This window comes from Rhinatrema bivittatum, chromosome 4, assembly GCF_901001135.1.
Source record: "Rhinatrema bivittatum chromosome 4, aRhiBiv1.1, whole genome shotgun sequence".
Lineage (NCBI taxonomy): Eukaryota > Metazoa > Chordata > Amphibia > Gymnophiona > Rhinatrematidae > Rhinatrema > Rhinatrema bivittatum.
The window spans coordinates 61115129-61128738 of NC_042618.1; the positions used below are offsets into that span (position 1 = coordinate 61115129).

At 44.2% G+C, this 13610-nt stretch overlaps 1 protein-coding gene across 1 annotated transcript in view; it reads right to left on the reverse strand.

Moving 5' to 3' along the window:
• LOC115089852 (JNK1/MAPK8-associated membrane protein) overlaps window positions 1-13610 on the reverse strand; it is an 18116-nt gene continuing 4506 nt past the window's right edge. Inside the window, exons 5-7 of the mRNA XM_029598199.1 lie at window positions 10163-10344; window positions 5780-5856; window positions 1-5587 (exon numbers count right to left, since the gene is read on the reverse strand). Coding sequence (XP_029454059.1) covers window positions 5369-5587; window positions 5780-5856; window positions 10163-10344 — 478 coding nt within the window. The 3' untranslated portion in view covers window positions 1-5368. The remainder of the gene's footprint in view (window positions 5588-5779; window positions 5857-10162; window positions 10345-13610) is intronic.

Consider the following 13610-nt stretch of genomic DNA (forward strand, 5'->3'; position numbering starts at 1 on the left):
GCGGAGGAGGACCGGGGAGCAGCTGGGTCAGCAGGAAAGTGTGGCGACACTTGTCTGCGAGCCAGATGCAGCCCTCAAAAGAGCCATATCTGGCTCGCGAGCCATGGGTTCCCGACCCCTGGTCTATACCATAGAACAACCAGGAGATCAGACCTCTAAAAACTGTTTGCAAGGTACCTCAACAATGCCTAACGTACGTCTAACAGATGAAGTTCCCCTGCATGTCACAGACTCCAAATTTGGAATAGCGGAAAGCTCCACCATCTGACTGTGGTGAAAGACAGAGATGAAAGACTACCTTCGGCAGAAAGGAAGGTAGCATGTGCAATGACATACCTGCCTCCGAAATTTAAAGAAAAAGGGTCCCTACATGATAAGGCCTGAAACTCTGAAATCCTTCTGGGCGAACAAATAACCACCAAAATGACTGCTTTCAAGATGAGATCTTTCAGAGATGCCCTCTTCATCAGTTCGAACGGAGCTCCACAAAGCACCCACAGCACCAGATTCCATGAAGGACCCACCTTTCTCACTGGGGGACGCAAATGCTTCACCCCACAAAGAAAACAAACCACATCCGGATGCGAAACCAGGGACACGCTCTGCACCTTACCACGAAAACAGCCTAAGGCCGCCACTTGCACTCAGAGGGAATTAAAGGCCAGTCCCTTCACCAGACCCCATTGCAAAAAAATGCCAAAATATGTTAAACTGAAGCTTGAGTAGGCTTAATGCTCTCCTCAAGAAACCATCTCTCGAACACTCTCCATACCTTAATATAAGCCATCTAGCTTGCAGGAAGGTGGTAATGACCTCCTCGGAATAACCCTTCCATTTCAAACAATTCCTTTCAAAAGCCAGACCACAAGACAGAAGCGATCCGCCTGATCCAAGAAGACTAGATCCACCTAACCTGTTGAAGCAACCTTTGAAGATGCTCAACCCATAGCGATCCGTCCACTGCCAAATTTACCATATCTGCAAACCAAGGCAGATGTGGCATTCTGAAGCCATGAGAATCACCTTGCCCAGGTGTCTCATTATCTGTCATAGCAGTCTTCCTACCGGGGCCATGGATGGAAAACGTATAGAAGGATCCCTAGCTGCCTCAGGAGAACCAGAGCATCGATTCCCTCTGCTCTGTCATCTGCAACTGACAAAATGGTATGTCTTGGTGTTCTGCCTCGACACCATCAATTCCATCTGGGGAATACCCCACCTGGCATGAATGAAGCATCGCTTCCTCTATCAGCTCCCATTCCCCATTGTCCAACCGAGAAAATCCACCTGAATGTTGTCCACCCCAGCAATGTGAGACACTGCCAGAGCTGTCAGGTGTTGCTCCGCCCAGTGCCACTACATTGTCCAAAAGGATTCTCAATACCCACTCACACAATAGAGGAAGTAAACACCTCACAAATCACTAGAATCTCCCATCATGTGATAGACCCCAAATTTTTCTCCACTAACCATCAGCCTTTTGCAGTCTGCCCCGACAGAGGGCTCCCTATCCTGTCAAACCAGCATTGGTGATCACTACCACTTAATTCAGAATCTCTGATTCCTCGCCCAGCTCCAAATAGGCCTGAGAAAGCCACTGGAAGAAACTGGTCTGGGACTCTTCCTGCAAGGAAAACTGAAGAGAAAAATCCTCTGACAGAGGGTTCCCTAAGACCTACAGATAATTCCAGCTTTTGGGTATGGATAGCCATAACAACCTCGACTTGTCTGCAATTTTAACATTCTATCCATGAGAAATTCCTTGTCTCTAGCGGTGTCGAAGTGTGCTTCTAGGTATTTCCATGACCAGGTGGGGACCAAATCGCCCTTTAACAGATTCACCACCTATTTAGCCCAGAAATTACAGCCTCTGCATGACCTGCTTAACCGAGTTCTGACACAGTTACTTCCACTTCACTCTAAGGAGCCAGTTGTCCAAATATGGATGCACCCATATGCCTTCTCTCTGAACAGCAAAGGCCACCATTACCATCACCTTGGTGAATGTATATGGGGCTATTGCTAGGCCAAATGGAAGCACAAAGAATAGAAACTGTTCTTCCAACCACCACGAATCTCAGAAATCTCACCATCTTTAGGTCTAGAATGGGATAGGTTCTCTCCTTCTTTGGAACTACAAAATAGATTGAGTACCAGTTGCGACTGTGCTCTCCTCAGGGAACTACGGTAGGCTTAATGCTTAGTTTTCAAAACCTAGCCACCATGGACTAGACTGCTTCTTGCTTAGTACTGAAGGCGCAAGGGAAGGCTAGGCAGGCTTCGCATATTGGATGAGCCAATTCTAAGGAGTAGCCCTCTTTTATGACTGTTAGGATTCACTGGTCCATTATAATGTTGATCCACTCCTCATAAAAGATAGCAAACCACACTCCTCTTACTTCTGGAGAGGAGTGGACCAGCCCCATTCCAGTGTGCCTTTACCTCCTCCAACCCTTTGGCCAGTGCTCTCCTGGGCAGGCACACACAATGCCCAAAAGGACTCTGATCTGTCCACCCCCTGGCTCTGAGACGAGCCCTTCTACTGGGGCGGTATTGCCTCACATTTCTGACTTTTGCCTGCTTGGAAAATTGTATTTCTTTCCCTTTGGGCATACCTTCAGGCAACTTATGCCCCTAGGCCTCACCCAAGTACTTTACCAACTGTTCCAGGTCCTCGCCAAGCAACAGTTTGCCTTTAAAGGGAAGATTTTCCAAGTGTGACTTGGAGCAGATATTGCCTGACCAAGTGCACAACCCCTGGAGCCGCCTTGTTGACCCCGCTGACCTCACATTCTGGGAAGACGTGCGTAGCAAGTCATCAAAGGCACTGCAACAGTGACTACCCATCCCAGCTTTCAGTCTCTCCACCTTCTTGGCTGGAAGATAGAGGTGAAGGGGTCAGGGATCTATCTATTGAATGCAGAACAAGCATGCCAGTGCTACGAAACCACTGCATGTATGCACAGCACCGAGACCTCTAAAATCTCCTTAAAATGTGTCCATCTTCTGGTCTTGTGTGTCCTTCAGCACCGCTGAACCCACCACCAGAATGATAGCATTGCTCTACCAAGTTTCAGCTTGACTTCTAGAGTATCCCACTTCCGAACCACTAATTTCTTAACACTGCGATGGAAGGAAAAGGCCTTCACCAGGCCCCAGAGCCCATGCAGAATAAGATCAACTCCCACATGTTCAGACTGCTCCCGGACTTTGTACAACACCTGGGGAATCAGTGGGGACATCACCTCCTCCCAGAAAGACGAACCATTCGCCGGAGCTTCTGCAGGAGCAATTTCCCTTCCCCCAGCCTGAGCACACTGAATCCTCTGACTGATCCACAGTCCTGCTAATACGGCTGGGAGAATGCAGGGATCCTTTATGTCCCCTCCCCTCAAGGCGATACTCTGCATGCCTGACTCAGACACAAGAGGCTCTTAGAGTGGGGGCAACCAAATAGGCTGTGTGCCTTACAAGCACAACATTCGCTGAAAAAGCCTTCCCTGAATCCGAGAAGAGTCCCCCCAACTTTGTCTGAATACTCCAGAGCACTATCGAGGACCTCCACAGCAGGAATAAAGGCCGCAGAAACAAAGGCCCCTTCCCTGTCCTTTCCTGCACGTGGGAGATGGCTCTAAAATGGCCATTGTTCCTGTGCTGCCAGGCAGAACTGTCTTAGCAGAGGCTGACAAACGTGTGGATTTCCTGCCATCCTGGTTGACTTTGAGCTAACGTCCTCTCAATGTGCGCAACTCCTAGCAGCCCCATTTCGTTTAAATGCATCCTTTTGGTCCGAACAGCCTCAGCAGCATTTCCCATGCTCAGTGGTCACTGACGTGCAACTAAGGTAACTCGCTACTTAGTCTTAGAGGGATTCAATCCTGTGGAGGTAAACGCAGGCCCTAGCCTGTGCATACTAAATAGATGAGCCCCAGCCTATGCGTCCAAGTCAAACGCACTACCCAGCCTCAGAGGGATAATCGCCAACCCCAGCTGAGTGGTATTCCCCTGAAACAGCTCGCGGTAGTAACAACTGGACCCTGGCCTTCCTTGCAGCCAATACTTCAAGCTTCTACCCACAGCCCTAGCCACATCTGGTCTATGCATCCATGCTACCCAGGCTGAGCAGGATTCCCTCGAAACGGCTTGCAGTGGTAAAAACCAGACCCCATCCTTCAAAGCAGCAGATTCCTCCAGATTCTCCCCACAGCCCTAGCTGCATCGTTCTCCTCCTCAGCCACTTTTTTTTTTTATTTTTAAACAAGAAATAAAGCAGGAATACTTCCCTGCTCTGTCGTCAGCTGTTGGAGCAGGAGTGAGTGCAATCTCCATGGGGAAAATGAGGGAACCAGACCACTGGCTTTCAGTCTCCTCACTGTCCACAGGCTGAGACAAAGACAGGGTCACCAACCCCTCTGCTTGCCCTGCTCTACAGGGGAGATGGTCCTCCATGGCACCTAATATCCACAGGAGCAAACATCTCTTCTTTCTTTCTTTTCTTTTTTTTTAATCTCCAGACTGCATGTTTTGCACCTCTACCATCTGCTAGAGACTGAAAAATAGAGGGACTGCAGGTCACACACTAGGTTATGCAGCAGTGTCAGTAAAGTTTTCCTTCTCTGTCTCCATCTGCTAGTTGGGAAACAAAACCCATGCATTGAGACTGATCTGGTATATAAACAGGAACTATTTATTGGTATCTGACACCTTGCAAGTTTTCAGTTCTTTGGCTAACAGCACGTTTTACAATAAAACTCATTTGAGTTTGGGCTTCTTTGATTGTGCTTATATATCAAATACCCTCACTCCTTTGTTGGCCATTTTGATCTATTGTGACTGGTTTTCATTTTTGCTTCTTAGTTGTGACATTAGTTTGATATTTGTTTTTACCATAGTGCAACAAGAATGATACTGGAGCAAAACTGAAGGGTGTGGCTGAGAATCGGGAGACCCACATTCAAAGTCTCTATTCTCAGATTAACAGTTGCTGAGACCTTAGGCAGGTCTCCATTTCCTCTTGCCTCGGGTTTCCACTTAGATTATAAACTGTTTAGGTCAAGGATAAATTGCATGTGTGTGTAATTTGTGGAATGATGCCTTGATTTAGGCACCATATAGATGTCTTAAATAAATTATTAAAATAAACTCAGCAGCAGCCCATAAGGAACTCACTCAACAGAATGGGCTTATCCAATTCACAATTTCCTTACTAGTTTGAAACAAATATCATTGATTTGCAGATTCCCATCTTACTAGTCCTAAAAAAATCTGTTTTAATAAGAAGAAAAAAAATGAAAGGTTTATATGGCAGCTTATAAAGTTATCCAGATCATTTTACTGGCTGAGCACGGAAACATTGACGACATTGTATTTAATGTCCATTTGCTCCTTCCGAAAGAATCCTTGAAGGTTCAGTAAACTTGGCAGTAAGCAAGTAAAATAGTGCAGGTGTAGGTACTAAGGCTAGAAGAGGTAAATCCCGTTCCAGTTTTTCCACTCGGGAAATAGAGATAATCCCATAGGCATGAAGCAACCAGTGGCTGAAGAGAACAATGAGCCTTTTCTTCCTCACAAGAAGATCCTTGAATGACTTGTAAGAAAAACAAATTAGCATTGTATTAAATTGTAGAATTCAAAAAATCTATATATAGAAATGATTTACAGTACAATAAAAGCAAACACTTTTACATCTGCATTACAAATGTAAAAAGTAGTGCTTTGCAGTATCTGTGCACATGAGCAGAGGAAAATGTCATTAAAAATGAATTAAAGTTCTTCCTACCTCTATTTCAGAAGCAGACATGTAAACAGCCAAAGTAACCAAAGATAACACCAGTATAATATACGGGAAGGCATAATCTAAAATAAAAACAAGTCAAGATCTAAATTTGCATCCTTTGGTCTATGAAAGATTCTCCATGAAGTAATTAGACACATGGTGGGAGAAAACAGTGTATGTATCCTGGAGGCAATTCTGAAACTGGCCACAGAGGGTGAAGGTCTATGGGTAGACCTGCAAACTAATTTTGAAAGGAAAACTCCATGTGGCGTTTCCCTTTGAAAAAGTGAGCTGGCAGGGACTACAAGTAAAAAAAAAAAAAAAAAAAGTGCCAGTGAATGGAGCCCCTGTTTCCTGCAGTGCAAGGTTTGTGTGGGTGAGAACCTGTAGGGAGTTCAACATTACCTCCCTGCATGTCCTTTCCCTGTTCTGTGCCCACCCCTTTCAGGTGCAGCTAAAAACAATGTGCTGACTTTTAGGCACATAGAGGGGGTGCAATTTTAAAATAGGCAATCTAGCCACGTTAACATGTCCTCATTTTATTTTTTAATATGAGTGAGAAGACAGGGACTGTCTCCTGTGAAGGATCCACAGAGTTCACACTTTTTTTTTTTTTTTTTTTTTTAAAACAATAACTCAGAAATACTTGCTTGATCCAAACACGATAGACACACAGAAGGAAAAAATGCCCAGAAGGGACAAGCAGAAGTTAACAGGGAACCACAGGGTGAGCTGTTCCACCTACTGGAGACAGACAAATACTGAAGGGCTACAGGGTAGGCTCTGTCCTGATATAGGATACCCTTTCAGTTTTGGTCTGTCTCCACCTGCTGGAAAGGAGGCTTAACCCATGGTCTGGACTGATCCGGGTACGTACAAGGAAATATTGCTTTTCTGTATTTGCTTCTTGTTGTAACACACTAAAAACATACATTTTATTTTAGACGTTCTGTGCCATTTTAAGCCTACAGGACAAATGCAAGCTATTACTGAAGGCTGCTACACAACCAGAGAAAAACTAGAATGGGATAGCCCATAAGAACACATAGTCCATCCCATAAAGCGCTTGAAATCCCAGACAGATGTTTATCTAATCCGCTCTTAAAATCCCCCAGTGATCAGATTCCACTTCCCTCAATAATTTATATCATTTCTTAACTCCCAAGACAATTAAAATGTTCTTCCTGTCAAATCTGCTGCTATTTAGGCTTATTACTTATTCTTATCCTACAATATGGTGACTCCTAATGTCCACACTCAAGATGTACATATGTGCTCTGAGGGAGCTTCAACTTGTAAAATCTAACTGAGAACTACTGCCGCAATGATGATGCTACATGGAGGAGAAACAAAGAAAAATGGAGAAAAAAAATTATAGGTTTTGTGAATGAAGGTTCATATTGCTATAACCTAGTAGAGGCAGATTCCACCTGAGCTGGGAGCCCAAAAGGAGCAGGAGAATATTACCAGAGCCAAAAAAAAGTAAAAACATATATATGGAGAAAATACTACTTACCTGAATTTCATTTTCCTTAGTGTAGACAGATGGACGCAAGTCCAGTGGGTTATGCACCTCTGCCAGCAGATGGAGACAGAACAAACTGATGTCACAGTATATATACTCCTGCAGTGACCCTAGCCTGCCAGTATGCTCTTCAAAAGCAACTGTGGACAGACTAGAAAAAAAAACTTGACTAACTTGACTAAAAACAGTCAACCAAAAGAAAACACTGAACTCAGACAATGAACGTATGTACCCCAATCTAGGGAGGGAATGAACACTTAACAGTAATCCCCAGAACACGTAGCCCCACAGGAGGACCATTAACACAATCAAGCCAAGGACGGGAAGCTGAGTCCATCTGTGTACACTAAGGAAAATGAAATTATCAGGTAAGCAGTAATTTCTCCTTTCCTAGCATGTAGACAGATGGACTCAGGACCAGTTTGATGTATCCAAGCTACTCCGGAATAGGCTGGGAGGCTGCCTGCGGTCCAATCAACACCACATGTGCAAAGGCTGCGTCCTGCTGGGTCTGCACAAGTATATAAGAAGGACCATGTAGCAGCTCGGCAAACTTCAACAGGAGACAACAATCTAACCTCCACCCATGACACTGCCTGAGCCCTAGTGGAATAAGCCCCAACATGAGTAAGTAACGGCTTATCAGCATCCACATACACAGTTGAGACTACCTCCTTAATCCAGCAAGCTATTGTAGCCCACAAAGCTGGTTCAACCCTCTTTCCTCCACCATGAAGGACAAACAGACGATCCATCTTTCAGAAAGGTTTAGAAACTTCCAGAACTGCACGACATGTCTCTTGACATCCAAGGGACACAACAGGTGATACTCTTCTGCATCTCTTATCCAAGAATGGCAAGGAAATGGACTGATTCAAGTGAAAATCTGAGACCACTTTAAGCAACAAAGGGGGAACACTACACAGCTGGAGTCACCTGAAGGAACAGCTCCTGGCAAGACAAGGCCTGCAGCTCGGAAATCCGATGCACAGAACATATCGCCACCACAAATACTGTTTTCAAGGTCAATAACCACAAGGAAAGGCTACGCAGCGGTCAAAACATAGAGCCTGCCAAGAAATCTAACACCAGGTTAAGATGTTTCACTCCCTTCAAGAAACAGGCCACATCAGGATGAGACGATAAAGATTCACCATTCACCTGGCCCCTGAAACAGGCAAGAGCCTCAACCTCTACTTTCAAGGAATTAAGGGCCAACCCTTTATTTAACCCATCCTGCAAAAATTCCAAAATGAGCGGGATCTTAACTGAACAAGGAAGAACATCTCGATCCTCACACCAAGTCTCAAACACTCACCAAACCCACACATAGGCTAAGGAGGTGGAGAACTTTCAAGTTCTTAGCAAGGTGGCAAATCACCGCAGAAGAATATCCATGCTTCAACAAGTGAGCCCTCTCAAGGCCCATACTGTAAGACGAATCAAGTCATATCTTCATGAAGGACAGGCCCCTGAGCGGCAGAAGATGAAGGGGAGTCTCAACCAGGAGTCTTTGCAGATCTGCATACCATGGTCTTCTGGGCCAATCCAGTGCCACCAGGAGTACCATCCCCCTGACCTTCGGTCCTGCGAACTATCCTGCCCAACACAGGCCACAGGGGAAAGATAGACAGCAGCTTGTCTTCCAGCTAGACCTGCATGAGAGCATAGATACCCAAGAACCTCGGGTCTCTCCTGCGACTGAAGAATCGAGGAAACTTCGCATTACGAGAAGTCGCCAGCAGGTCTAGGAATAGAAAGCCCCAGCAATCCACTATCAGCTGAAATGCCTCGTCTGACATTACCCATTCTCCTGGGTCCAGACTCTCCCTGCTGAGAAAATTTGCTCTTACTTTGTCTTTTCCTGCAAAATGAGAGGCCAAGATCACCTGGAGACGCCCTTCCGTCCATTCCATAAGTTGGTCTATTTCCTGCAACACTTGTTGGCTCTTGATTCTTCCCTGCTGATTGATGTAAGCCATTGTCATTGCATTGTCCGACATTACTCTGACCGCTTGACCTTGCAGACTGTCGTTGAACTGCAAGCATGCCAACCGAAGCACCTGGGCTTCCAGGCGATTGATGCTCCAGAGGAAAAAACCTAATAACGGGGCCTAGCCCACCTGGGCTGCTCAACCCGGCAAGCTGCCCAATTCCCTTAACCCAAACAGGAGCGGGAACGAACGTTGGAACGGCATGCTGAGCACAGAGGAAGTCCTACACATCCCATCTCTGACTTTCCTTTTTTTTTTCTTTTATATCTTACCTGAGCTCAGCCCTTCCCAGCTGAGTACAGAGACAGTCTCCAGCTACAGGGGGAGAGGGCATCTGCCATCATCGCTGTGCTCTGCTTTCTGCACCCGTTGCCTTTAAGCTATCAATCAGCTAAGTCCACACCGGCTGAAAAACCAGCAATCAGACTGAGACACACATCTGAGGGACCACGGAAATCACTTCAGGAATTCTCAACTGGGGGAGGGACCATTTGGTATCATTAAAGGAGAGCGGGATTTTTTCTTTTCTTTATAAAATTCTCCTTCTAAAATCTGAAGCAATCCCCAGTAGGGAGATGCACATTCACCATTTGCTGGAGATGGAGAATACTGGCAGGCTGATGTCACTGCAGGAGTAAATGGAGACAGAGCAAACGTTAGTTTGCTCTGTCTCCATCTGCTGGCAGATGTGCATAACCCACTGGTCCTGAGTCCATCTGTCTATATGCTAGGAAAAACTACATTTACAGGAGAAATAAAAGACAAAAAAGAAAATTACAATGTTTAGAGTGGATGAGGCTACCTTACTGCAGTAATAACACATTAACTGAAGTGGAAATTAACATTCATAGTAGTTTTCAGACTTACACAAGAGGCCGCCTCCAACTGCCTGAAGCAAAGTTAGAATAGGGAAAAAATAAAGTGCTGCATAGATGCTTTTAAATCGATCTGACTTTCCCAAGCCACAGGCAATCTTCTTCACCAGAAGTGGTCGAAGGAGCATCATTAATATCAAACAGAATGCATAATATATAAATACAATGGTGTATCTGTGGGAGAAAACATTAGCAAGAGTTAATGACATGTCTGACTGTGCCCTTCTAATCTTAGTCAAATTTGCTTTTGTTTCCCAGTTCAGTAGAAAGAGTTCATTTGCATTTTAGAAAAAAAGTGAAAGCATTTTTATTTGAACAAGCTTACAAGGTCTTGAACGAGTAGATGTGAATCGGTTATTTATACTTTCGGATAATAGAAGAACTAGGGGGGCACTCCATGAAGTTAGCAAATAGCACATTTAAGATTAATCGGAGAAAATTATTTTTCACTCAATTCACAATTAAGTACTGGAATGTGTTGCCAGAGGATGTAGTTAGTGCAGTTAGTGTAGCTGTGTTTAAAAAAGGTTTGGATAAATTCCTGGAGAAGTCCATTAACGGCTATTAATCAAGTTTACTTAGGGAATAGCCACTGCTATTAATTGCATCAGTAGCATGGGATCTTCTTGGTGTTTGGGTAATTGCCAGGTTCTTGTGGCCTGGTTTGACTTCTGTTGGAAACAGGATGCTGGGCTTGATGGACCCTTGGTCTGATCCAGCATGGCAATTTCTTATGTTATTTGTGGTTTAATCTGCTAAGTAATCTGTGCAGCCAAATGCTATTAGCACTGTAATGTAAATTGAGTTGGTATCAGGTTTTTCAGTTGACACAGCCTTATCAACACATTTCCAAAACAAATACTATGGTTCTTTTTTTCCCCATTGTTGCACTGCGTATAGGATCTGGCTTCTTGTGGTTTCCAACCAAACATTTTAGGAGCCAAATAAATTATTTTTCTTATAAATGTACTCTTTTTTGCATTTGTTTTTATTCAGTTTATTTCACCTCATTTTTTGTTTCTCTTTGCATATTTTTTTTTGAGTGGGGGGGGGTTTTAAGGTGTTTCTCCTAGCTTATTTTGCTTTTTTTTTTCCTATCTCCTCTTCCTTCCCTTCATAAGCCTCTGAAAGGGGGGCTGCCCCAGACTGTAGGTCATATTTGGTGTGGCCCAGTACTGTCCTGGGCTGTTGCAATGAGTGCTAGATGCCCAGGACGTTTCCATCCCTGAGATTTTTATTTATTTATTTTATTTAAAGCTTTTCTATGCCGGCATTCATGATACAATCATATCATGCCGGTTTACAAATAACAGGGGGGTGCAATAACTTTGTTCTTTTTAACCAGTGCAGAGGAAGCAAAAAGTTACAATATAACAAGGTTGTTGAAACTGGGGGAGGAAGACGACAAGAATAAATATAAATCTTTACAGAGGTAGATTATTTACATTGTGCAGTAAGGTCTCTCAATGGATAATAGACTCTGGAGTGCTTGATTGCTGTAGGATCTCTCCTTGGATATTAGTTTCGGGAAAAGCTTGTTTAAATAGCCAAGTCTTAAGCCTTTTTCTGAATGTTAATAGGTAAGGTTCAAGTCTGAGATCAGGTGGTAAGGTATTCCAAAGAGCGGGTCCCGCTGTAGAGAAGGTCCGGTCTCTGAGTGTAATATGGTGAGTAGATTTAATTGGGGGAACAGTCAGTGATCCTTTGTAGGCTTCTCTGATGGGTCTGGATGATGTGTGTAGTCTGAGGGGGATTTGGAGGTTGAGGGGGGCTAGGGCGTGGATGGATTTATGGATGATGGTGAAGGACTTGTGTAGGATTCTGTAGTGTATTGGCAGCCAGTGTAGATTTATTAGAATGGGAGAGATGTGGTCTCTTCTTCTGGAATTTGTCAGGATTCTGGCTGCCGCATTCTGGAGCATCTGAAGTGGTTTAATGGAGGAGGACGGGAGGCCCAGTAAGATAGAGTTGCAATAATCTATCTTGGAGAATATTACGGATTGTAGGACTGTTCTGAAGTCCTGAAAGTGTAGGAGTGGTTTCATTCTTTTGATTACCTGCAGCTTGTAGAAGCAGTTCTTGGTTGTATTGTTGATAAATGTTTTTAGATTCAAGTGTTTGTCCATTACTACCCCTAGGTCTCTTGCTTGTGTAACAATGGTGTTCATTGGAACAGTTTGTGGGGAGTTGCTGTTTTTGGGTGTGATGAGGAGGAGTTCCGTTTTGGCCGAGTTTAGAATCAGATTTAGGTTTGCGAGGAGTCTGTTGATCTCTTGGAGGCAGTATTCCCAGTGTTTAAGAGTTTTTGTGATACATTCTTTGATGGGTATCAGAATTTGAACGTCGTCAGCGTATAAGAAATGTTTTAGTTGTAGGTTAGATACCAGTTGGCATAGGGGAAGAAGGTATATGTTGAATAGTGTTGGGGATAGTGAGGAGCCTTGAGGGACTCCTTGTCAGGAATTGTAGTGGGGGGGATTCATTATTATTGATTTTAACTTTGTAACCTCTGTTACCAAGGAATGATTTCAAACAAATTTTGCAAGTACTACTACTTTAGTACAGAATTAGTATGAGATTTTTTTCTATCTTCCTTTTAAGGACATACTGCCTGTTTCAAAAAGATATTTTACCTTAAGTTGCTGATAATTTTGTATTTTGACAGCAAATGAACTCCATTCTTTAGGCTACTGCTAAATCCTAATTTCCTACGTTACTCTATGGTACAGAACATGAAAATTCAGGTCCAGTTGCAGTAAAATATGTACACTCAGACTTACTTAATCTGAGATGCTTTTATCAGTGAGGATCAAGGTAGGATGACATGCGATCATTAATTTCTCATGCACATGATCATGCCAGAAACAGCATTATTGGCACCGATTCACCTTTCCTGCAGGTTAATGCTATCCTTCTACTTAATTTGTTGGTGGCACCTTCCTGCTGGGAAGATGCAGCAGCACCTACACATTAATTACGGACATATCATTTGTACCAGAAGATGGTGAGTGAATGTTATACTCCCAATCTCATTTCCCCCACTACAAGTAAAACCCAGATGCTTCCACAGATGCCCAGCTCCTCTTCCCCTTCCCTCCCCACTTTGTCCTCCACCTCTTTGCTTTGTCTCTCATTCTCCACCATCCATTTTCTCTCTGGCACTGCATCGCCACAGCAGGAGGGAGGCATGAAGCACTTCTGCTTCCTTCACCAACATATTGGTTATTAGCATTATTGCAGATAACCAGTAGGCCATGGGAAGAGGCAGGAGCGTTAGTACTGGAGAGAAGCGCTTCCTGCCTCCTGATCCACTCGTGCTGGAGCGGCAGTACAGGCATTAGTAAATCAGGGCCAGTACTGAGCTGTTACTCTAAAGTGTGTGCCCTAATTACAACTCAATAGCTAACTAAGGGCCAGATACATCAAGGTATTTTCCTATA